The sequence below is a fragment of the Drosophila santomea genome, chromosome 3R (genome assembly GCF_016746245.2).
Source record: "Drosophila santomea strain STO CAGO 1482 chromosome 3R, Prin_Dsan_1.1, whole genome shotgun sequence".
NCBI classification, from domain to species: domain Eukaryota; kingdom Metazoa; phylum Arthropoda; class Insecta; order Diptera; family Drosophilidae; genus Drosophila; species Drosophila santomea.
Window position 1 is genome coordinate 24946331 of NC_053019.2, and position 24727 is coordinate 24971057.

At 40.8% G+C, this 24727-nt stretch overlaps 1 protein-coding gene across 14 annotated transcripts; it reads left to right on the forward strand.

The window, feature by feature from the left end:
- Positions 1-1753: 1753 nt before the first annotated feature.
- On the forward strand, positions 1754-24473 carry LOC120452386 (very low-density lipoprotein receptor). 14 transcript variants are annotated; one of them, XM_039636588.2, is made up of 12 exons: positions 1754-1935; positions 5746-6252; positions 10883-11023; positions 16226-16345; positions 17485-17607; positions 18505-18731; positions 19354-20766; positions 20867-21065; positions 21214-21390; positions 23280-23413; positions 23490-23651; positions 23794-24473. In XM_039636588.2, the coding sequence occupies exons 2-12, from the start codon at positions 5865-5867 to the stop codon at positions 23824-23826; spliced, it is 3117 nt and encodes a 1038-aa protein (XP_039492522.1). In that variant the 5' UTR covers positions 1754-1935; positions 5746-5864; the 3' UTR covers positions 23827-24473. The 14 variants fall into 14 exon arrangements, with proteins under 14 accessions (XP_039492522.1, XP_039492529.1, XP_039492533.1 ...); XM_039636589.1 differs by lacking the exon at positions 1754-1935 and adding an exon at positions 4324-4816; XM_039636590.1 differs by lacking the exon at positions 1754-1935 and adding an exon at positions 4324-4788.
- The last annotated feature ends 254 nt before the right edge of the window (positions 24474-24727 follow it).

Below are 24727 nucleotides of genomic sequence, written 5' to 3' on the forward strand. Positions count from 1 at the left end.
CTAAACATACAGTGAGCACATTTGTTGAATAAAAATAAGAAAAAAGTTACCAACCACATACATTTAAATATTTCGAGATTGCAAGGGAAATCGAGAGCTTACTGTACGTTGTAAGTTGAAAATCCGTTTTCATTGGCGAGCTACCACTGCCAATTCATATATGTACTATATTTATTTTTAGCGATTTATGGTTGAAAATATTTTGTCCTGCTTATTGAAATTCAAAAGGGATAAACTGCTGGCACCCCTCCCGTCATCTCCCCTATGTCCTGTGGCATAACTACAAATAGTTGGGTGAGTGGAAAGTGGAAAGTAGCAGAAGCGACCAAGTCGCCGCGGGGCAAAGCAAATATACTACCAACAAATACCAGCCAGCAAAAGCCAACAGCCGACACTTGGCCAGGACTTAATACTGCTGCTGCACAGGGGGAAATGTATTATACTCGTTTTTAGAAAGAAAGCAAGAAAAATAGTATTTTTAAATAAATTATAAATAATAAATAGTGAACAGCTAAAGTTAAAACAATGGCTGTACACATGCAAAATCAAAGTTAATGAATTCAAATGTTCAGAAATGATTCATAAAGGATTTCAAAAGTACCAACTAGATCCACTTGCAGTTCACAGATACACAATGTATCTTTTGGATACAAATGCATCTTAGCAGCACATAAGTATCCTTATGGAACTCAGCCACATAACTTGCTCTTTTCGCTCAGTGCACCAACTCCTTTTGCTTCTGTTACTACTTCTGATTTTGCTGGTGGTGCTGCTCGCATGGTTGTTGCTGCCCTGCAGCGACCGCAACGCCTCCTGCCGCAACTTTTGCTGCCACACTATAAATATAACATTAATTTTTATGTTTTCATATTTAGCAACGCTTCGCTGGGCAGACAAACACACACTCGCACACACACACATAGTTGAACACCCCGAAGCAGTAGCGGCCATAAAGATATGGCCATTGAATGACGTTTATGAGCGATAACGCTGACGTCGCCGCTGCGCAACACTCGCTGTTAAGCGGTTAGCAGTGGCTTAACAGTGGCTTAACAGCGCTTTTCCAGCAGCATCCACAACTGTTTTGCTGGAGGGAAAAACCTCTGCTAATGCGCCGCGGTCGCTGCGACTGCGACTACAACGCCGACGCCGACGTCGGCTGTGGCAGAGGCTGCTGCGTCGGCGACTTCTATTGTCATTTGCCACATGTGAAATTTACCGTTACTTCTTCGCTCATTCATTCGCTGTTTACATTCCGATTCGAAGACTTTTCCCAATCTCGCGCGACTTTCGAAAATATATTCCATTTGAATTTTCGATTACAGCCGCGCCACTGTTATTTCCATACGATCATACGTTTAAGTTTGGATCGACGAAAAATATATAAGCTTGCTTAAAAAATCGTATTTCTCACAGTATTTTAAAAGTGGGAAATCTTATAAAAATTTTTAAAAACTAGTTCGAATATTCTTATTTAGAGAACGCAACAAACAAACATCGCAAAAAAAAAGGCAAAAAAAAACACGTGGAAAACTTTTCGTTGCTACCTAATGCGTTTGACGTTTTTGTAATCAAACTCACTGCACTATGCTAATTAGCTAAATATGGTAATAGATTATTTATGCAACCCTCTGTGGGGTGATGTGATTGGAAATTGTAAAGAGACAGACAATTGATATCCACTACGAAAAAAACCAACGACGAACATTCAGAACCGCGTCGATAGTCGAGTGAATCGGAACCAATAAAGTGCTAAGAAATATATTATGAAGATACAATGAATGATATGAACTGTGCAGTGCAAGGACCACACGAATTGTTCATAACCAAAATAACAAATAAACTTCAAGTTCTCGGTGTATATCAGTGCAAACAATAATAAAGAATTTCCAGGAAAAGCGCAGCAAAAGTTCAATTAGACCTACCACAATTGAGGTGTAGACGCCACTGAGTTGAGATCTTCAGATATTGTCTATGAGTAGACCAAAACGCTACTTTGGCCATAACAACAGTAAACATGGGTCATGTAATTTCCCACTGAGCGTATAATGCCCTGATATTGAAAGTGTAGAAAGGGCGTATGGATTTTAGGCTCAAATTTGATAAAGACTTAAGTCAGAATTTCCGCTGTGAAATTACTCGATCAATGCACTTAAAATATTCATTCTATTCAAGTGCAACTACAGTCCTACTTAAAGAACATTAACTTTTATTAAAGTGTAGCTACAGTCCCAGCTAATGAACATGAACTTTTATTAAAGTGTAGCTACAGTCCTACCTTATAAACATGAACTTTTAATAAACCTAAACTTGAACTGAAGACAACTACTTTTATGATCCTTTTTTCGATTAGATTAATTTATTATGCTACGTAGTGTAGTTATAGTAACTCTGCTTGAAGTTTATTATTTTTGTTAAATATTTTTTAAATTTTTATTTCAAAGCCAAGGGACTCCCATTTCGGTATCCGAAAATAGCGATTACAGTCAGGCCACTCATAGATTAAAGAACTCTGATCATTATCTGGCCCAGCGATTGATGGTATGGCCCTTCACGCCTGCCAAAACCACAAAAGACGCATATATGTATATATACGAGTATATATATATTTCTGTATTTCTAAACTCACACTCGACAAAACTTGAACACACGACACGGGGCTGCAGGGCGATAAAATGCAGTGTCAATTGAAGTGCTTGATTAGGCGATTTGCGAGCGATTCGCCAGCGATTTCCAACGCCTGCAATTAGAGACGGCGGCGCACTGCAAAATATATGGAAATGGCTGGCAGGGGCGTTGGTTTACTGAGGGGTTTTCCTCGTTTCTGTCATTCACAAGCATCGCGGGGTGGTGCTTGAAAAATGATTTACACGCGCAAATCATAAATTATGCCCATTTCAAGTGGCCCGTTATGCCGGAGAATCCATGACAAATGCAGATGACGCCCAAGCACCGATGACGATGGCGATTGCAATGCCATCTAATGGCTGATATGATGGTGATTGTCATTGCGGGTTTGATTGAGATTTTTATTGGGGATTGGGATTTGGATGCTGCTAGTGCCGATGATTGTTGTAAAAATGACGCATGTTAGCACTGACCCCAACCGAAGCCATTGTCTGCTGGCTGCGGTTTTCCGCCGCCTCTTATCAGCGACGTCAGTCAACTCTACTCTAACCAAGCCAATGAAATCAAATCCACGACACTCCAATTCAATTTCGAATTTCACACCACTTTCAATCGGACACACACACCTGGTCTGATTGAAAGCGGCGACACTTTCAATGCTAATGAGCTGCGATTCCGTTTACCAATCGCCCAAAGGCAATTCAGTTCGCATTGGTCTTCGCTGGGCATCACACCGTAAAACCTTCCGGGTCTCAAAAAAATAAAAAGAAATTAGTATTGGCAAAATACCCTATAGATACCTGGATTGAGTTTCGGTGGGCCCATGCAGAACGTCACGACTGTCGTACGATTATCGCACCATTTTCACGTCCGGTTGTCCAGCCTAATTAAAATATATCTTTGTTTTTCGCACTGATAAACGCGGTGGCAACGCAAAAAGGAAGTCTAGATAAAGTCTGAAGAACGTATTTCGGCACAGTACGATGTTTAAAAGTGATCTCTGTGTGCTGATTGTGATCTCCTTGGCGTTTTCCTTGCATTCAGGTTGGTACTGTAGAAAGTAGGATTCTTTCCGAGGTCTGTCAAGAAACTCCTTCCAATGTGGAGCCCTTAACCACTTATTTTTAATTAGCCTTTAATATCAGAATAAATGTTTGTTACATGTACTCTAAGTACACTTTGTGCAATTAACTTTTTAAAAAACCTATATAATCTTCTTTCATTCGCAAACATCATTCTCAAGTTAGCACTTGAGTCCTTATTTTGCTTTCTCTGTGGACATCTGTCCACTTTTGAGTACAAAATAACAAAAAGTATTTTATAAATTAAAGTGGCTTCTTGGCATTACGACAAGATAATTATCACTACTTATTCAATATATTTCCACGGAATTCTGTCTAGTTGTGAAATCAGTCGCAATATTCCAAAAGTAGCGTGATAAGGGATACATAAAAAGTACTTTAATTAATATTTTTTTAGTGCGTAGATGAACAACTTAAGCAAAGGTTGATCGATTCTTAATGATTTTGATTAGTTTTTAAACATTTTTTGTAGTAAGCCACACTTTTAATTGTTTCATATAAAATTTATTAGTTTTGAAATGCATTGCTTTTCTTTTAATACAAAACATGTAATTTCTAAACTAAATTCTTGTAGTTTTTAAACATATCAGCTATAATAGTTGTTTTTATAGATCGCCCAACGATTCCTTGCCCAATCTATCCATTCACATGAAAGTACGCTCCATTGATCACTGATCAACAGGTTTGCCTTAAGAGCACCTCATACATCGGTAATCTTTGAGGAACCTAAGAGTTGCAATACAGCATCGGAAAAGTCAGAGAGTGCTGCGATCTGCTGAAATCACTCTTTGTGTATCTCTTCGTCGGGGCCTGGTCGTTTTCTTGTCAGTTTTGATAAGGCCACCTTGAGACGGTGCAAAAACAAGCACAAACGCAAAACGACAGCGACTCTCGGCTCTCGAATTAAAAACGCTGGCGATTCGCTTAAATTTGCAGGCCAATTCTCTAAACGAATTCAGTTGAAAAAGGCGCGTTGTGCGAAACGGGCATCCACAGTTTTTTAGCGGTTTATTTTCAACTTAAAAAACAAAACAAAAAATAAACTAGAAAAACAAAGCTAAATAAAAACAAACCTCATGTAATTGAAACATTCTACCAATTTAAACGTAAATGCAATGATCTGTTTCTGAAGTAAATTTGGAAAGACGCGTTGAGCACGTGCCGCACATTCGCAGACACCTTGAAAATACCGCAAAAATAAATCAAAATAAAAAAGCAAAACTGATAAGAGTTTATTTATCGTAGCGAGTAAACGCGTGCTACCTAAAAATATCGGCAACTATAATATTTAATTAATTCATTTGCGCTTTGCGCGCTCGAGGGGGCGTGGCTGTTCGATCAACAAAAATTTTAATTATACTTCACCATTATTAATTGCCAACGTCAACAGAAATGCTTTTGCCCCTCCTGCCAAACACATTAGTTAAAAACTTGTTTTTCTTGCGGATTTGTATTTAATACCAAATATTTTACATTTCGTTTGAATTTCTCATATTTTACTCAACATAACTGTTTTGTTTTATCAGGTTTATATAGTGATACTCAAAGTTTAATACAAACGAATTTTCTGTGTATTTTTGTGCGTTACTTATTTTGCTCTCTTCGCATTTTTCGGCAATTTTGTTGTTGCTCGATATTTTTGCTTAAATTTGTATTCGGCCTTTTCGGTTTTGTATTTATTTCTTTTTTTTTTGGCTGCGTCGCGTTTTTGTGTGTCGCACGATTTTCAACCAGTTTCTGCGGTCTTCTCAGCTCGAAAGAAGAAATGAGAAGAGAGCCGAAAGTAAAAGAGAATTGGCCAGATCGTCTGTTTATTTTATTTTTATTTTTTGGCTGGCAAGCGATTTTTCAATGTTTTCGCGTTAATTCTTGCGTTTATTTTTACGTTGACGCTTTTTTTTCGATTTTTTTCTGTTTTGGTCATTTCTTTGATTAGATAATCTCTGGCGAAGATCTCACGCTTCCTGCTTAGATAATCTACTTAGCCAGGGTCACCAAAAATCACCCCACCTAATTTCCCCCCTTTCCAATACAGTGTAAATACAAAAATACCAACATTGTAAGATCGAAGTGAATAAAGTGTGACAAAAAGCGTAAAACAAACAGCAAACAACTAAGGCAAAAGAAGAGTAAAGACAAGTAAAATACCATACCATGGCCATAGAGTCACGCTCTACGAGCACTGCAAGTGAAACAAACACAAAAACCGCCATCAAATCCACCATAAGCTCAAAATCTCCAGTAACATTCGCTAATCTTGGCGAGAAAAGACGCGCCGAACAGCTGTTCCGCTGCGCCTGCGCCAACTTCAATCTCCTGCTGCTGACTTTGATACTCGGTTTTGGCAAATGCTGCACTGCCACGCCCACGCCGCTGAGTACGCCCTCAACGGACACGCCCACCGCAGCAGTTAGCCCACATAATGCACAGGCGCTGGACGAGGGAGGTTCGCTGAGCAAGCTGATCGATGGCAAGGCCTTCATCCACATGGGATTCAAGTTCCTCAACGTTTCCGGAAAGATTGGCACACCCCTCGGCATAGGTGAGAACGCAGGCCATTCTGCATTGGGTGTTGTTATGCGATTGAAAAACCGGCGAAAATAGCGAGAAAACCTGAATAGAAGGTGGCAAAAGGGGAGGGGGGAGTCGCAAAGTGCGAAGTTTGTTTTTAGCCTAGCTTGTGCTAATTTTAGACCACAGATGTCGACGAGGCTGCATTCGAAAATGAAGTTTGGATACCCTGCACTCGGGCATATATGTTGGGCTTCCATTTAAGTTTTGTTTCATTCTAAAGAAAAACTCATGAGATCTTTAAAAAGTATGTAAAATGAAAGGAAACTGCGTTTTAAAACCCACTTAAGTGCCTAACTTGAGCAGATAGTTTAAAGCACGTGCAATCGAACTACAGTTTAATCGCTAGAGTATTATCACCTGGGGCTAAGACGCTTTTCATTCAAACGCATTTAAGCTGATAATATTCGAGTTTTAGTTATTACGCGATTAACAAACAAATCGATCATAATCTTGAGAAACGTAAGCTATTATTTAAAAATACTACATTATCTTTGCAATTGCAACCAACCCCCGTTAAAGAAAAAACAAACAACACTGACGTAGATGAGTCAATGATAACATTTAAAATATATGACCTCTCCGTAATATTACTTAATATTGCATTTCTTCAAAGATGATTTATAGTCTGAACAATCTTGATTACAAGGGTATCATCCAAATGTCGAGTCATTCAAATAGCTTTGCTCACTTCACACATCGTGCACTTGAAATGGGCTCAGTTAAAAAGATACAGATACAAGTACCAATGCAGTTGCAGATACAGATGCAGATGCAAGCACTCTTGCACCTTCCACTTGTTGCACACACAGACAGAATGCGGTTACCGTGGTATCGAAATAGCCGAGAATTGTTTATCCACTTCCGCATTGATTTCCGCCTGGCTGACCACCGAGTATCTGTATCTGTATCTAATGGCTTCGAGATAAGAAAAGCGTTTGGCGTCTGTCTGTGACGTTTTTTTTTTAGTGGCACGGGGCATTCCAATCATAAATCTAACTTTAAATCTAACCACCTGCTTTGGCCAATACGGATTTGCGTTTAGTGCTAGCCCTGAACTGGGGATTATCTTATCGGTCAATTTTACGATTTGTTTTTATGCATTTTTCGACCGCCGGGATTTCGCAACTTAAAGATAAGTGGACTATAAAGGGCAGTCAGACAATAGAAATTTCCTTCTATAAATCAAGAATTAATGGATTGATAGTGAAACGAGCTTTCAATTGGTGCATAACGTCATTCAAATGATCTTGAAATTGTGTCAATTAAAGTACATGAAGCATGAAAACGACGTTTTTTATGAATTATTAAACGTATTAGAACAATTCTCTTAACCCAAAAAAATATTATTTTACAAATACCGTGTTCAACCTATTTTTAAATCGTTAAATCTTTTTTAAGCAATTCGCACTTTCGAAAATCAATCAACGTGTTGAGTGCCAAAAAATAAGTCTTAAGGCTAAAATTGTCCCATTTACTTGCATTTTTGTACTTTGCTCTTGGGAATCTTGGACTTTGCTCTATATATTATAATTTGTTGACAAAAAAACACATCTTTTCCTAACCAGCTCACAAAAAACAAGGCGCATTTCGAATTTATTTGTATCTGAAATTGACGTAGTCCAGAACATCGGTGCGCCATCCTACTGCGATGCCTGAGTTAAATTTAAATATTTTCTTTAGCTTTTCAGCATGCAGTGTACTAGGAAAATTCACATAAATATAGATCGAGTCGAGCCCCCAATTCTCTGTCAATTCGCGTTGTAATGCTGCCTATCGAAGTGAATTATCTCTTTGATATGCTCTTTTTCCCTGTATTTCCCTGCTTACTTATCATTAATTCCATTTGCTTTTTCACGCCTGAGAGTTGCTGTCAGATAAATCAACATATGCTTGATATGATAAATATGTTTGTGCACATATATCGCATCTATATGTGATGTGGCAAGGTCGCCGAAGAGAGGCAGAAGTTGATTCAATTTTTATTTGTACGCCCCATTTCGCTTCAGTTTTTAATTTATTCGCTGTGCCAACAGATTTCTCTAGCATATAGAACTAGTTTGTGCCAGAACCGATGGCAAACAAACAATAACAATAACAAATTAATAGTGGGCGTGTGCTCATCTTACGTAGAAAGAATGTTGATGCAGTTTAATTGTTTTGTTTGCTTACAGTAAACATGTTTTGATTGACTCAACTATTCTGGGGAAATTGTTTATGCATCAACATCATTCTAGTATAAGTCCCAAATCATTCTCAATATATGTACCGCATCCCCCAGAAATCACGTGTTTTGTCAATTCTCACACAAAATTCAATTTAATTCATTCAGGCAATTATCAATTATCAGGTAATCCATTAACCTTGATTTTGACGCAATCGGGTCGCTGTGGTTATCAAAGCATTTGCTCGCAACTGAATTAATATTAATTTGTGTTAAATCGGAAAATAGAGTATAATTAACTGATTGCAATTTTTTCCCAGCGCTTAACACCTTGCTCAGCCAATATATTCTTATCAATAACATATATGCTCATTTTTTCCCACAGTTATGATTAATTCTTAGTCTAATGTATGACCATGTGATAACTGCTTATCAGCATTTTTTTTGGCTGACAGTGTCTATTGCTTTTGCTTTTTGGTTTTTTTTTGTTATTTGGAATCGAGTCTCGAATCGTATGATGATGACAACTTGCAGTTTCTGATTTTCGAGCGGCGAAGTGAAGTTTATTGGGTTAAGCCAACCGGATTGTGAGTGGTCTTGTTTTCGCCTCTACGATTAACAAAATCATTAGCTATGCTAAGCAGTTTGCTTTTCGATATGGTTTATTTATTCATTTGGCCAAAGTTGCCGGCAGACAAACTGTTGGCCATAATGGTAATACCGATCTGGTTTTTTCAATCTGTGGGGTGTGTCTGCCTCATTACGGAACCTCTGTCATCAATAACCGACTGGTTCAGTTCAATCAAACTCAGTGGGTTAAGATTGTGACAAGGAAACAATAGAACTTAATTGCTGGAAAAACTAGCAGTTTGTTAATTGATAAGCAAGCTGACGTTTTAAATAACTTTCAAGGATTTTTTCGTATGTTCTTTTCTGTATTCATCTTGAGTTTCCTACCAATATTTTGCAGAGTTCTTTTAAGAACGACCCTTATCAAACTCAAAAAGCTATGCTAATTTATATGAAGACGCGTTTGGGGTCACAAGTTATAAATACCCCCTTCCATTTGCCTATTTATACTCGTAGAACCTACATATTATTTTTTCATTATCCTATTCAAAATCCTTCTCTGAGCCGCAAGCAAATATTTATTTTTGGACTTTTTCATTCAAACAAGCGCCGCATAAGGCAAAGGAACTCATTCATTGTCAGACTTGACGTCATCTGGAATTATTTCAACGAAATTTCCCCCATCTGCCCCATAAATACATATATGCATGCATTTGCTCGAATTATAATTTGCCATTTTGTTTACTGTCATCATGCATAATTGAAAACAATTCCCGGCCAGCCAGCGCGGCGACACCAAATCGGAATTGATTTGACCTTATTGATTGACGGCTGGAAATTGGAGATATCCCATTGTTTATTTTGCCACACGCACTCCACATTGCTGGGAACTTCAGTTACAGCAATTAGCAAATTTATGCATATGGCAATTTGGGAATTGAAATTTCAAAACAGTGCGCCATTCAAATATGCAAAAGTGTGATGGATCACGGGCGGGATAATGGAGCGGGTGGAAAGGGAGGTGGAGATGGAGGTGGAGGTCATGTGAATGGGTCAAGCGAACAGCTGTCAGCGACAGCCCGGTCGGAAAAACCCTTTTCAAAACGGCTCCACTTCAATTTCGCCTCATTCTTTATTATCGCTTTTCCAGGCCCTCTGTTTGTTCAATGGCAATCTATTACATTCATTTTTTGTATGTGTCACATTTTGTTTTAGGTTCTTACACAAAGAAAAAATAAAGAAATATTCCAACTAAAGGAAAAGAAAAGAATTTCAGAAATAAATATTTAAATTTTAAATTAAACTATGCCTGTTTATATGAATGTTTTCCCTTTAATAAGTTATTTGAGCAACGTATTATATTATAGCATATTAAGATACGAAATTGTTCTCTGTGTAATACTGTTGACATTCCTTGGGTTTTCTGGCCATCATGATGGCTTGTTTTGTTCCGAATATGTGTATTGCATATTTTCAAGGGCTCCTATGTTTTGGATTTCCCGGCGAAGAGCCCAAAAAACTTTGTGATCCATTTTGTTTGAGGCTTTTCTGTTGATTAAAAGCTCCCCCTCCCCACCCATTTGCCTCCATTTTATCGTTTAGTATGCAAATTACTTGTCACACTCACACATATGTATGTCTGTACCTACACAAGCGGATATATAAATTTGTCTGTGTCTGCAGCTGATTGTTTTTGAAGTTTTTAGCCCTAATCAATTTGAGCCTTTGTTATTTTTCCTTTAATGAGAAAAGTTTGCTCTTCTGCGGGAGAGTGGCCCGTTGAGCCAGTAAGCCCGTAACTCTGAGTCCTTATAATTGGCTTAAAGCGCTTGTTTGCCCATCTAAATCAGCTCTGTTTATGTTGCAGGCCAATCCCTGGAGGCCAAGTGCGATGAGAAGCAGTTCCAGTGCCACAGCGGCGACTGCATTCCCATTCGATTCGTTTGCGACGGCGATGCGGACTGCAAGGATCACAGCGATGAGCAGATTAAGGAGTGCAAGTTTATAGGTGAGTCCAACTGACATCTTTACTCTACTTAAAATATATACATATATGACTGCATTTGATAGATAGATATAATTAATTTTAAATGAATGTAGCATAAAAAAATTGTTTATTCTGCACTTGTGTTAATAGTATTTATTTTTGTGGCGAACAGATTAGCTTTAGCTTATTGACAATTTAGTTGACTAATATCTAATCTATTAGCCTACTTGGCCGGAAACATTCAATTGCTTTATAATTAGTTTTGCTAATAGCGTATTTCAATTAAGACTATAAATATGATATAATAATGCCAATGGCTTTCAGTGGGTTGGTAATCAATAAATGGCATTTAAAACAATAGGTAGCTTATAAAATATCATTATTTTTTAGGTATCCCTTAGAAACGTTGCAATTATTTAGCAAGAGAAGATCCATCATGATTGCAAGCAAAAACGTGAATCACTTGCAATCGTAATTTTGGCGCTGTTTTTGATTGCATACTTTGGGGCGGTCGTTGAAATAGAGCGCCCACAATGGCGTCCGCGTAATTAGGCATGGTCAGCATTTGGTCATTTGTCGGTTTTCCTTTTGTTTGAATCAAACCTGAAACTGCCATCGAAATGGAAACCGAAACTAGTTTGCAACATTTACGCATCGCAATTGTCGCTGACTGCTGACCAAAAACTGTGCCATGGCATTCGCCCTGTCGCGAGTATCTTTGTATCTGTGCATCTGCGAGCGCTTTGTATCTGCAACGCACTTTGCATTTAGCTGACTGCAACATGCCGCTCTGTTGCATCAGCAATTTTTTTTTTTTTCTTTTTTTTTGTGTGCCACTGTCTGGCGCTTTATCATCTCGACTCGCACGAGACTTTTGCGACTTATGGCGGGCCCAATGATCGTAAAAGGAAACTATGTGAGGTCGTTTGCTCTGCTTGCCGTTTATCTTCCAACTTTAACCAGCCAACTAGTGCCAGACACCGAAAACTGAGCAATCGAAATGAGTGCATCCATTTTGGGATTCTTGCGACGCATAATGCAATGTGCCTTTATGTAACTCTCGCTGCTGATGCGAAATGCAGTACCCTGCAGAGAAATTGATAATGAGCAGCAGGGATGAGGCAGCAAAAAATAATAATTGCATTTCTGTTGAACTTGGGGGGAATTCGATAAGAGAGAGCTTGGATTTCCCCAAGAATGCAACCCGTAATTATGCTAAATGCCATAAACGGAACTGCACTATCTCGGTTTATTAATGTTACTGCGACATTAAAATAGTTTTCTGGCGCAGCGCAAATTGTGTCGAGGGGGTTGGTTATTAGGTTCGAGTTTGCAACATAGTAAAAATAAATTAAAAAAATATAACTTTAATATATTAGAAAATGTTTAGTTTACTATGGCACAAGGATAAAAGGATATTAGAACTCATCATGTATTGACTCCAAATTCGCACTCATAACAACAAACGAGAGTGACTCCAATCGTTCTCATTTCGAATGCACTCAACCAGCGATGAATCCACTCAACTCGAGTCGGATTTTTGCACTCGACTCGCTGAGTTTGGCAAGCTTTCGAATTCTCGGCTGCTGCGGAGGCTGCAAACAACTTTGGGCGGAATTGTTTTTAAGGATAGCCGCTCTGCAACCAACCACTCAGTTGGCGGCGAACCTCTCAACCAAACGGATGTAAACGCGCTTAAGTGTGAAAGGACTGCCTTCTCAGCTAAAAGGGGAATTTGCATATAATATATATAAATATATATACTATATATAAATATAAAAATACGGGGAAGTCCGAAAACTCAAAGCAACGTGTGAAAAGTCAGCGAACGAAAGTGTGCCAAGTGTGTAAGTGTGTGCCAGAAAAAGAAAGGATAAAAAGCCGAGAAAGGATAAACAAATTCAGCGAAAATACTTAAGGCTAATCGGACGGCGACCAGACGTGGTCTGCGTTGCCAAGATTCGTTTTATCTTTGACAAAACGCCAGCAGCAGGACATGGAAATCCTGGATGCCACCAGGCTCCCCAAAGGATGTGCCAAGAAAGCGCTGTCTTGCTCGGCTTGTGCGGGCCAGACTTATCCTCAAAGTCAATCGGTGACAGTTGATGGGGCTCACTTCCCCAAAGCCCCCAAACAAAACAGCCGCTCCACTTGCCATTTATCATTTAGTTGAACATTAAATGAGTTTCCGCCATTTGGCCCGTCTGAACCCAAAAATGGATTATCATGTTTACAATTTCTATGCGAATGCTCGGTCCGTTTGTCAGTTTGTCCGTTTGTCCGTTTGTCCGCTCTGCTCGTAATGAACTTGAAATGTGCTGCTCGAGGGCAGTTTTTGTTTGCGGAAATTATGCAATCAATTTGTGCAAGTTGGCTGGACCACTTAAATATGTCACCCGAGTGTCCTTGCCAATTCATGGCTGCAAATTGTTGTGTTTTGTTTGTCAATCATAAGCGTCAATCGAAGTGCTCAACGTTTAATCTTCTGCAGCTCCACAAGGAAAACACATTGTGAAAGTCGCGAGAAAATCTACGGAAAATGGGGCGCATTTGGTGTTTATTCTTCGTTACCAGTTTGCTGCACACGCAAAGCCAAAGTTTTCGCGTTCTGGCCATCAACGGTACGAAAAAAATTATAGTGATTATTTCGATTGCCAAACACAATATTTAAGTTGACACTATTATAAAATAAGTGAGCTGCTTATTTATGGACATTTAATAACTAAAATAATCACAGCAATATCCGCTATACTAAAGTTATTTGAATAGAAACTACACACATAGCCAAAACACAATTTATGCATATCATGCATAATTCCAGCTTATTTGCCAAAATGAGTATTCGCCAATAAATAAACAAAGAGCTCTGTGGATTTTATAATGCAAAATATTTTAATATGCATTTAAATGTTATATATCCCTCTTGATTTTCAGCACACTGTCACTACTACCCCAAGTCTTAAGTACTCCTTAAAACTCTGTAGTGTTGCTATCATGTCCTTTTATCAACCTTCTTTAGGAGACCCAAATGGAAACTGTTGAAATGCTGAAGAACACTCGGTTAAACTAGTCGAAGTTCGTGGGGAAACTTTTAACTATTATCAGGTGGAAAAGTTTTCGACACCTTTTAACTTAAATTAAACACACCAAAATCCCAATCAGCTGGATTTACAAAAATCCCGACTCTTCCTCTGGAGTTTTACACCAATTTTTCCCGCATTTCCCGGAGCCTGTATCCTTTATGCAGGATTCCGGCTATGCCTCGCATGCAACAGAATATTTTTGCATTTGCATACAAATTGACTGAGTGCAGAGAGGGAGCGCCAAAATACACGGAAACATCAACTGCCAAAGGCCAAAGTTTTTTAATCAACTGAAAAGCCGTTTAAACTTAGTTAAAACATAAATTATGCTGCAAAATGCTGCATGACAGCGCAACTTTCATATTCTGTATATTTTTTCTATTTATTCCATTATTTTGTGCTGTTCTTTTTTTGGGACTGGCCCCACTAAAATGCAATCAATGAAGGATTCGCCCTGTAATGTCAGACATGAAGCAAAAAGTGCTGTCATTTAATTTTTAATTGGAGACCGAGGTGACATCCCAGTTTAATACGAGCGGATCAGCAGATATTACCAATTTGTCCGCTGGGCACAATTTCCAGAAAATAATGTCACATATTAGCAAAAACGAGACGCAAAGCAAAGAATAACAACATAAAACCGAATCGACAATCATTGAACCAAAAGTGGGTGGGGAAAATGTTTTTCACTCCCCTTTTATTTCACTTGTTTCCTTTTATTTCGTTTTATACATTTTACTCTCGCTCGGGTCACACATGTGGCCAATTTTTATTGTTCACTGAATGTGTATTTATATTTGCCTTTTTTGTTTTGCTTCTATTTTTTTTAACAAATATTGGCGCACATCAAAGTTTTGTTTTGCGCCAGTTCCCTGCACACACAAACCATTCATTTTTTTTTGGTTGCCACATTTCGTTGGAATTCATAAAAAGTTTAGAAAAGTAATCATATAAAATGTTATTGATATGGCCAACACAGGCCTGACAAGCATAAAAATTGATTAAACTTTAGAGGACCAAATAAACGCATTTCCTTTTTGGCGCTGGCCAAGATTTGCATAATCAACAGCAATTTTCAAAAGCCACAAGGCATTTGCCAATCATTTACAACAAAAATATGCGGAATACCATTTTATAGTGATCGTAAAATAGCACAAAAGTGCCCGAGGAATTTGTTAAATGCCAGAGTTTCGCCTGCCACAAAAAGTTGAAGGCAAGGCACATTTCTAATTGCCACGGCTGTTTCCCGAAAGTATGCAATAGAATTTTGCGACCAGCTTTTCCGGCTGCGTGGCGTTACAAAAAAAAATAGCTGCGTTTCATAGCAACAAGTCAGCGGAATCTAAAACCGACTAATCGGATTACAAGCCATACACGTAGCCTACATATATATAGTATATATATGTATGTTTATACATATATCTGTGTACACACGCGGTGTAAAATAAAAATGACACATTTTTGCTGCCCCTTGGAGTGGCATTGAAAAGCCATTGCAGCGCTCTTTTTGTTTGTGCTTGTGGGGTATTTTCCCTCCTCAGCACGTGCTCAAGTGCGTGTAAATACATATGTGTGTGTGTTTATAAACAGGGCGTGTGGGCGCGGCCACACATATACTCACAAACACGCGCATACTTCTGAGTGGCCCCCATTTCCTGTGCCGTTTGTTTGGGTTTTGTTTTTGATACGGGTCGCCTGCAGAGTTCAAAGCCAGGCAAACATACAACTGCGGTCGCAGTAAGACCTGAAATTCGTCAAATTTCAAATATTTTTGTGTGTCAATTATGCGTATTTAAATACGGCTATACCAAGTTAATCAAGTCAAGACGACATTTTACTTAATATGGTTAATTGATGAATTAAAGTGAGAAGGCAACTGTTAACTTTCGTAACTTAGCTTAGTTTAAAATCGCATTAAACTCACGATTACAAAATATGTATCTAAATAAGTTCAACAACTTTTAAAGTAGAAAGAGTATAAGTTACCAATCAAAATAAGTTAATTTTAAGCGATAAAAGCATGTGTAGTTGGAGCACCTAAAGTGCCTCAAAGTAAATCACTGAAGCGCACCTAAGTCTATTTATACACCTGCAACATCAGGAGCACCATGATTTAAGCCGACTTTTTCCGCTTTTGCAGAGGCCACTTGCTCGTCGGACCAATTCCGCTGCGGGAATGGCAACTGCATACCGAACAAATGGCGCTGCGATCAGGAGAGCGATTGTGCCGATGGCTCCGATGAAGCCAACGAATTGTGCAGTAAGTATTACCCAGCTGGGTAAACCTGGCGGCGAAGTCCTTTGAATCCGCATTCGCAAGCGGGACATCCCGCGGAGAATGCAATCCAGTCATTTAGCTAACCGACGACTATTTCGATTGTGTGTTTAGTGAACGCCTGTCCCAACAACGAGTTCAAATGCCAAACGGTCGACCAGTGCATTCCGCGCAGCTGGCTCTGCGATGGCAGCAACGATTGCCGCGACAAGTCCGATGAGGCGCACTGCAGTAAGCTCAGAACTTTCGAAATTCAGAACTAGTACCACTTCGTCCTTGCAATCGATACGAAACAAAGCAAAAGCTAAAGCAAATGCCACACACACTGTACTAAACATACAACCCACCCAAAACCACCCACTGTGTGCCGTTAAATCGCTTTCACTAACCAACTTGCCGCATAAGTCATACGCACCCTTAATGGAGTGGCGCGCTTGCATAATTTTCGCAACAATTTCCCCTTTCCCCCTTGTGCTTAGAAGTTTAATCAAGTCATTGAGAGTGAGAGTCCTGAGAATGCGTGTGTATGTGTATGCATACGTAGTTTGAGCATCGAGTGTGCTTGTGTGTGTGGGTGTGAGTGCGCGAGTGTATTGTGTACTTATTCCCAGCGGCACTTGACAACAAGTATACGACGCGTTGTCGCTGGGGCACGGCAATATCGCATGAAATTCGTTTAATACCCGCCCGCAGACAAGTGTGCTGTTGCCACAGGATGCCTGCCGCTTTCAGGGTTCAAGTACAGTCGGGCTTCTACGAAAACAACTTGATTTCTTCTTAAATAAAATAGGGTAAAGACTTGTGAGCTTGTTACCAGAAAAGCTTACTGTTCGTTAGGTAAATTCGAATGCATCTTAAGATGCTGTTGTAATTTATCTTATTGAAGTTTTTCTGTACTTAAGTGTCACTGCATAAAATCCGATGCTAGTTTTGTGACACCAAACTCTAAGTTCGAAGGCCAAAATATTTGGCCATATTTTCCCATTCCAGAAGTTAGAATAGCGCCAAATGAATGGTTATACATGGCGTATGCGTGATGCGTCGAAAGTATTGACATCTACAATCCGATGCTTTCTCTTTCCTTTCTCCCACTTTTAATAACCGCCATACATCGATATCGCCAGGAGCTCGAACCTGTTCGCCGGATGAGTACGCCTGCAAGAGTGGCGAGGGGCAATGTGTTCCTTTGGCCTGGATGTGCGACCAGAGCAAGGACTGCAGCGATGGCTCCGATGAGCACAACTGCAGTAAGAATAATCCAACCAGTTTTTCTTTCTTTAAGTTTGAGAAATTCTTCTTGAAAATTTCTTTAAGTTCTATCTGCCATTCTGACAATCTGTATTTTTTTTGCGCCAAGCTTCTTGAAAATATTTATTTTAATTTAGATTTCTTTGAAATGTTTTCCTCCACCTCAAGTGCAAATATTTTGTTTTTATAGTTGTTTTCTACCCACTGCTGCAGCTTATAGTCAGCTATTTACCTGCTTCGATTCAACTTGAGCTAAGATAAATGGCTGAAGTTCTATTTGAGCTGCTCCTGGATGTACAAACACAATTTTAGTTCCATTCCATTTTAGTTCTATTCGTTCATTCCGCAACCAACAGTGGCATCGCCCTCTGAAAACAAAACCTCATTGCTAACTTATTCCAACTATTGAGGCAACCGCACTTCATTTGGCTTTTGGTTTTTAGTTGCCTTCCATTCGTGCTTGCAGCTTGCAGCTTGCTGTGGCAAGGACTTCGATGACCCCGAATGGAGTGCGGATAATCATTTCATACCGTACTTGCAACTCAGATGTGGAAGTACGATATACGATAGAATAACACAGCATTCGTATTTGATTTGTGAATGTTTACTTTCTTTGTTAGAAGTTCAATTAAAAGGTTCCACATCATTTGAAAATACATTTTATTGTTTACTCATGCAGTCCTGCAAGTTTCTCGTTTTACAATTGCATAGCAAACTAAACTTACCTAAACTCCATCTACCAACTCCAATCCTACGCCATAAAGTAACTCCCATTTGCAAGCCATCTTAACTCACCAGTCACTTCATTTTCGCTTTGGTTTCTATTGTTTGCCTCGTACTAGTTGCAACTCCCTTTGTGGCGAAGGTAAGCTTAAATATTTTTGATAAATTCACAGACCAGACCTGTCGTGCCGACGAGTTTACCTGCGGCAATGGCCGGTGCATCCAGAAGCGCTGGAAGTGCGACCACGACGACGACTGCGGCGACGGTACCGACGAGAAGGAGTGCCCAGTGGTGCCCTGCGACTCCGTGGCGGAGCACACCTGCACGAATGGAGCCTGCATTGCCAAGCGGTGGGTCTGCGATGGTGATCCGGACTGCTCCGATGGCTCCGATGAGCGGGTGAGTGAATAATGCCAGCCATAAATTTCCATTCTCCGCCAGTCCGCAAAGAAACTTACCCTTATCCTTAGCCAAACCCAATTCCCTGCCCCCCGCCTTGCAAAACATCCTTCCGTTTTTTGGGTGCTCGCCTAAGCCACATGAATTATGGCCAAGTTGGGCATAACTCAGCGCCCTGCCAGCTTTGGCAGCTTTTGTTGTCAACGCATGGCACGCATAAAATTGCATTTTTGCATGCTTAGGGGGTGCATAATTTCCCCTGTGTACGGCCATACCCTCCACCTCCCTCTTGCATAGTTTTCTGCAGGAAAACTTCCCAAACTGAGGGCCGGAAACTTTGCCTGCTTCCGCAGCCTGACCCTTGTCTTATTTTGCACCTTGGCCGCAAATGGAAAATTTCAGCAATTTAAGCTATTTAAGTTGGAGTGCATCCTGAATTCCTCAGCCCTCAGCAGTACTATTTAAATGCTTTTGTGCAAATTGCTCTTAAATGAAATCAGCACTTCTAATAACAATAGCTTTCAGAAGGAAGTGCATACATTTTGCAGCTCTGTAATTTAATATTTCACATTGAACCACACTTCTATAAATTGCTCTCTTCTTATTATCCTTGTTATTTTAGTCCTGTGCGAATGTGACCAAGACGACCACGCCCTGTTTGTCGCACGAGTATCAGTGCAAGGATCGCATCACCTGCCTGCATCACAGCTGGCTCTGCGATGGTGACCGCGACTGTCCCGACGGCGACGATGAGCACACGGCCAACTGCAAGAACGTCACCTGCCGGGCGGACCAGTTCCAGTGCGGCGATCGCAGCTGCATTCCAGGACATCTCACCTGCAACGGCGACAAGGACTGCGCCGATGGCAGCGACGAGCGGGATTGCGGTTTGAGTCTCAGTCTGGGCGTCAACCAAGGTGGATGCAACGCAACCAGCGAATTCGACTGCGGTGGTGGTCAGTGCATCGCCATCTCGAAGGTGTGCGACAAGAGGAAGGACTGTCCGGATGGCGAGGATGAGCCGGCTGGCAAGTGCGGGATAAACGAGTGCGCCTCGAAGAACGGCGGCTGCATGCACCAGTGCATCGATCTGAAGGTGGGCCACCACTGCGAGTGCCACGAGGGCTACCAGTTGTCGCCGGACAAGCGCAACTGCCTGGACATCAATGAGTGCGATGTCCCCGGCAAGTGCTCTCAGATATGCGTGAACGAAATCGGGGGCTTCAAGTGTGAGTGCGAGGCGGGCTACATGAGGGACCCCAAAAATCACACCAGATGCAAGGCCAGCGAAGGACATGCCTCCCTGCTCCTGGCCAGACGCCATGACATCCGCAAGATAGCACTCGACCACATGGAAATGACCTCCATAGTGAATAGTACAAAGGCAGCCACCGCCCTGGACTTTGTGTTCCGCACAGGCATGATCTTCTGGAGCGATGTGACCACCCAGAGTATATACAAAGCACCGATTGATGAGGGCAACGAAAAGACAGTGGTGCTGACCAAATCCTCGGTGACCTCGGATGGCCTGGCTGTGGACTGGATCTACAACCATGTCTACTTTACGGACACCCACAAGTGCACCATCGAACTGACCAACTTCGAGGGCAGCATGGGCAAGGTCCTGGTGAAGGACTCCCTGGACATTCCGCGTTCCATCGCCTTGGATCCCATCGAGGGCTGGATGTACTGGTCCGACTGGGGCGCCTCTCCGCGCATCGAAAGGGCGGGCATGGATGGCTCCCACCGCACCACCATCATCAGCTACGACGTCAAGTGGCCCAATGGCATCACTTTGGATCTGGTGAAGAAGCGCATCTACTGGGTAGATGGCAAGCTAAACGTCATCTCGTCGGCGAACTATGATGGCTCGCAACGGAGCCAGGTGCTCTACTCCGGCGAATACCTGCGACATCCCTTCTCGATCACCACCTTCGAGGACAGCGTCTACTGGACCGACTGGGACAAGCAGGCCGTCTTCAAGGCGAACAAGTTCACTGGGGAGGATGTGGAGCCTGTCACCGCAATGCATATGGTAAGTTATATTACCAGATTTGATCAATGGCTCATATATAAAACAGCAAACGCACTTTCTAAGCTTATACTTATATTACATCAATTTATTTCCTTTTTAGCTCCAGCATCCGATGGTGGTGCATGTGTACCATCCTTACCGCCAGCCGGATGGCGTGAATCACTGCCAGTCGGTGAATGGCCACTGTTCTCATCTCTGCCTGCCAGCTCCCAGGATCAATGAGAGGAGTCCTCGCATATCCTGCGCCTGTCCCACAGGCCTGAAGCTGATGGCCGATGGCCTCATGTGCGTCGAGGATCGTAAGTACTCCGAGAACTTTCCATAACTCTTTAGCCATTTGCTTTTAACTTAACCAGCATGGCTGTGATTTTGATTTTATGCTTACTAATATAAAAATCCCTAAACCCGATTCCCCCCATATCCTGCATGACTTGCATCCGCATGTAGCACTTTATTTGCCTCCAGTCACGAGACCACCGCGAGCCCGCAAAACGAAACCGAGGGCAAAATCCCCGAGGAGGCGACTGCCCACGGGTGTCCAAGTGGGTCATGTTGACACTCGGAAAGAAATTAACGATGATCTCCAGCTGAGCACCAGGCTGCCCCTGTTGCCCGCGACTTTCGGTAGGAGTGACCAACCCGTTCTGTGTCATGTCCTTATGTGTCCTTTTGTGGTCCTCCCCAAGAAGGGGGATACCCATCTACGTGTTGTCCTTCTTTCGTTTTTATTGTGTTTGTGCCACCTTAAAATACTTGCTTATTACTTTATTCAAAGTATTACTTCATCACGTTTTCCATAGATGTTCCCTGTTATTGTTCTGTCATGTATAAAAATAAGTGGATTTGTCACTTTCATTCTAACTATAAGTTGAAGAAATAACCAGATAATTATATAAAGCTGATTTAAATTGGTTTTGACACGCCAATCAGTCATAGATGCCCCAAAAAACACATTCGACAGCCACACACATTAACCCCATACTGTCGCTCACCTTTAGATTTTCAACTGACAACACGGAAAAGCGAAGAAAACTTAATCAGCGTCATGTCAACGGAAAATTTGATTAATAAGACGCTCGTGCAGCTCGATAGTTATCCTTTCGGATGGGTTGACAACCCAGGGACTTCCTCTCAATTTATAAGTTTGACGTCTTCGCTGTCACCGTTTCTTTTTCGTTTCTCAATCCACGCACTGTTTATAAACACTTTCGTGGGATTCTGATTCAGATTTATTGCAAGCGTATTAATCAAATTGCTCCACAAGATCCCTGCACCGCACTCCACCCCTCACTCAGCCGCCTTTGTGCGGGTGCAGCCAAGCCACAACATTGGCTTTGTCATGGCCCACATTAATCATCATCAGGAGTAGTTCGGTGGGAGTGTATCCCCATATATCCTTGACAGTTTCATAAATGCCAACGCCGTTGAGCCACTTGCATTGCCGCCAACCGCAAGTAGGCCCTCGCCTGGCCCAACACTGCAATTGAAACCTCTAAAGAGAAGCCATCAAGTGCCGCCCCCAATCCTATACCATCCTGTGCCATACCTTCATCCCCAATCCCCAGCCACAAAGTATGAGGTTAATATCGGGGGACTCGAGTGACACGCCCCCCTCCCAGAGGAGAGTTTGCTTTAAAGTGCGGCTCAACTTAATGTTGATAACTTTTAATGTTTTGACTAAGAAACTGACGAGGACTTCTTCTCGCACGACGCCTGACAAAAATCCCATTAAATGCGCTGCGTTAACGATGTCATTAGGTTGCCATTCCCATTGCCATTGCCATTGCCATTTTCATTCCCAATCTAAATCGGCGGCAGGCCGCTTCTTTCGCATAAAAGTTTGCGCCATCAAAGGCGCGAGCGCGTTTAAGTGTTTATTTGCGCCTAAATGCGCACTTTGAGCGATTTGATTGAAAATTCCTTGGATTCTGTGAAGGATAGTAGGAGTTTTAGGGGGATTCTAAGCGGCTTGGATTTTGATGTTGATTCCCTTTTTCGCTCTGCTCTTTTATTGCAATGATTTCCGTTTTCCTTTTTATACACTTTTCCCTTTTGTTTATCATCGCCGAAGGTGAAGTAGCGTATACGCCCTGTCATCCTGAGACTGAATCCGTATTAAAGGGTTTGAAAAATGTCGTAGTTGCCCAAAACATTAAATTCAGCATGTTGTAGAAGGAATTGTTTAAGATACAATTTTGTTTGGTAATTTATGTCCTGATTAAATTCGCTTTTGGTATTTTTTTTTCAATTAATAACAATTTTAAACTGTGTGGCTTGTTCGCAGTTTAAACTATTTTAACTTATTTTAGTGCTGTAAAAGTTTATTAAATGCTTACGTGGTTTTTGGTTTTACGTGTTTCATCATACGTTTAAATATGTTTAAAAATTATATGTAAGTTTGTGTAAGTTGTGTGCATATTTGTAAGCTATGTTATGTTATGTGATTTATCGTTTGTTTTTTGTCCATTATTTTTTTGAACTTTTATCTAATTCCCAACTAATTATGCCCGTAGTTGCCGACCAGCGTCCAGTGAAAAACCATACTCAAATCGAAAAGACCACAACGCCCAGTGAGCAGCCGGATTCCGGCTTTATTGCACTGGTGGTCATAGCCAGTCTCAGTGGATTCGCAGTCCTGCTATCGGTGGTAAGTTGCAGAGGGGCAGAGAAGTGGGGTGAGGGGTATTCAATTAACTAATTAATTTATCCTGTGACTCTGACAGCTCCTGCTCATTGGCTACCGCTACTGCAGCAAGCGACGCATCAACTCGATGAACTTCGAGAATCCCATCTACCGCAAGACCACCACCACAGAGGATCACTTCAGTTTGCGCAAAAACCTGCCGGCGCGGATCTACGACCACACCAGTGTCATGGATGAGGAGGTGGGTTTCCAATCCAATTACTTAACTATTAATCAAGTATAATGGCAATGAGAGGTGTTAAGACAGACCTTTCTTCCTTCATATTTATAAGCTCCAAGTTACAGTTTATAATTATTATAACTTCTGTTACTTTTTCTTACAGTACTCACCTGTCATAGGCATATCCTCGTATTAGATGGATTCCTCCGGAATCGTGTGAAATGTGGATTGGATGATTGTTGCGCTTGGTCGCTGGGAAAATTGGATGACCAATGCCAAACTCGAGACCCGCGGCAGAAACACACACGCCTGAAGACTGAGCAACTCTGTGTATTGTGTAAATTAATTATTTTAAAATTTTAAGGCACGGCAAGGACGGCGGGTCACCTTGGAGCGCATCCTCAAAGGATGCTGTACAAAATACTATGTCGCAGAGTTCTATCACAAAAAAAAAAAAAAACACACAAAAAAATGAAACAGAAATAGTTACGAAAAAACGTAAAAGAAAACGAGAAATCTAATTGCTAATTATAAATTACATAGTTCCAAACTGTATATAGCTGTAAGTGTGCATTATTTTTAAATGAAAGCAAATTAATATTACTATACGTAAACATGACAAAAAGATCATTGATTGCTGATGGTCTACTATTAGAGCGAGTTGAGAAATTATATTTCTGTTGACGTGGAGCAGAGTCGTTTTATTATTATAAAATTATTACTACATACGTATTAGCCTTTTGTTAACTATATTTGTTAAGTGTACATACATATGTATATGTTTCCCCACTAAAAAGAAAATACGATGAATAATAAACTCAGAATATACTTATGTGTAGCGTACTCCTGTGATATAATTACCTGACTTTGTGGATGGGATTTTAATGCGATTTATTCCTTAATATAGGTGGTAAGTAATTCCTACGGTTGCCAGCTATTTTGCCAGTTTCTATTTGCTGATTTTGCTGAATTTATAACATTTTGTTTCATCTCCAGGTGCAAAGGTATTAAAAATGCACATATATTTGTGTTCCCTAAAGAAATCCCACTGAAAATGTTCCTATGAGGAATTATTCATCAAAGTTTGATGGTTTTAT

Excerpts from the sequence above, each read along its gene's own strand:
- LOC120452386 (XM_039636601.2), top strand. The coding sequence starts at position 5,865 with ATGGCCATAGAGTCACGCTCTACGAGCACTGCAAGTGAAACAAACACA. Across the intron at positions 6,253-10,882 it reads TGGCACACCCCTCGGCATAG|GCCAATCCCTGGAGGCCAAG; the intron begins GTGAGAACGCAG and ends TTTATGTTGCAG. Across the intron at positions 23,414-23,489 it reads TCGCAGTCCTGCTATCGGTG|CTCCTGCTCATTGGCTACCG; the intron begins GTAAGTTGCAGA and ends TGACTCTGACAG.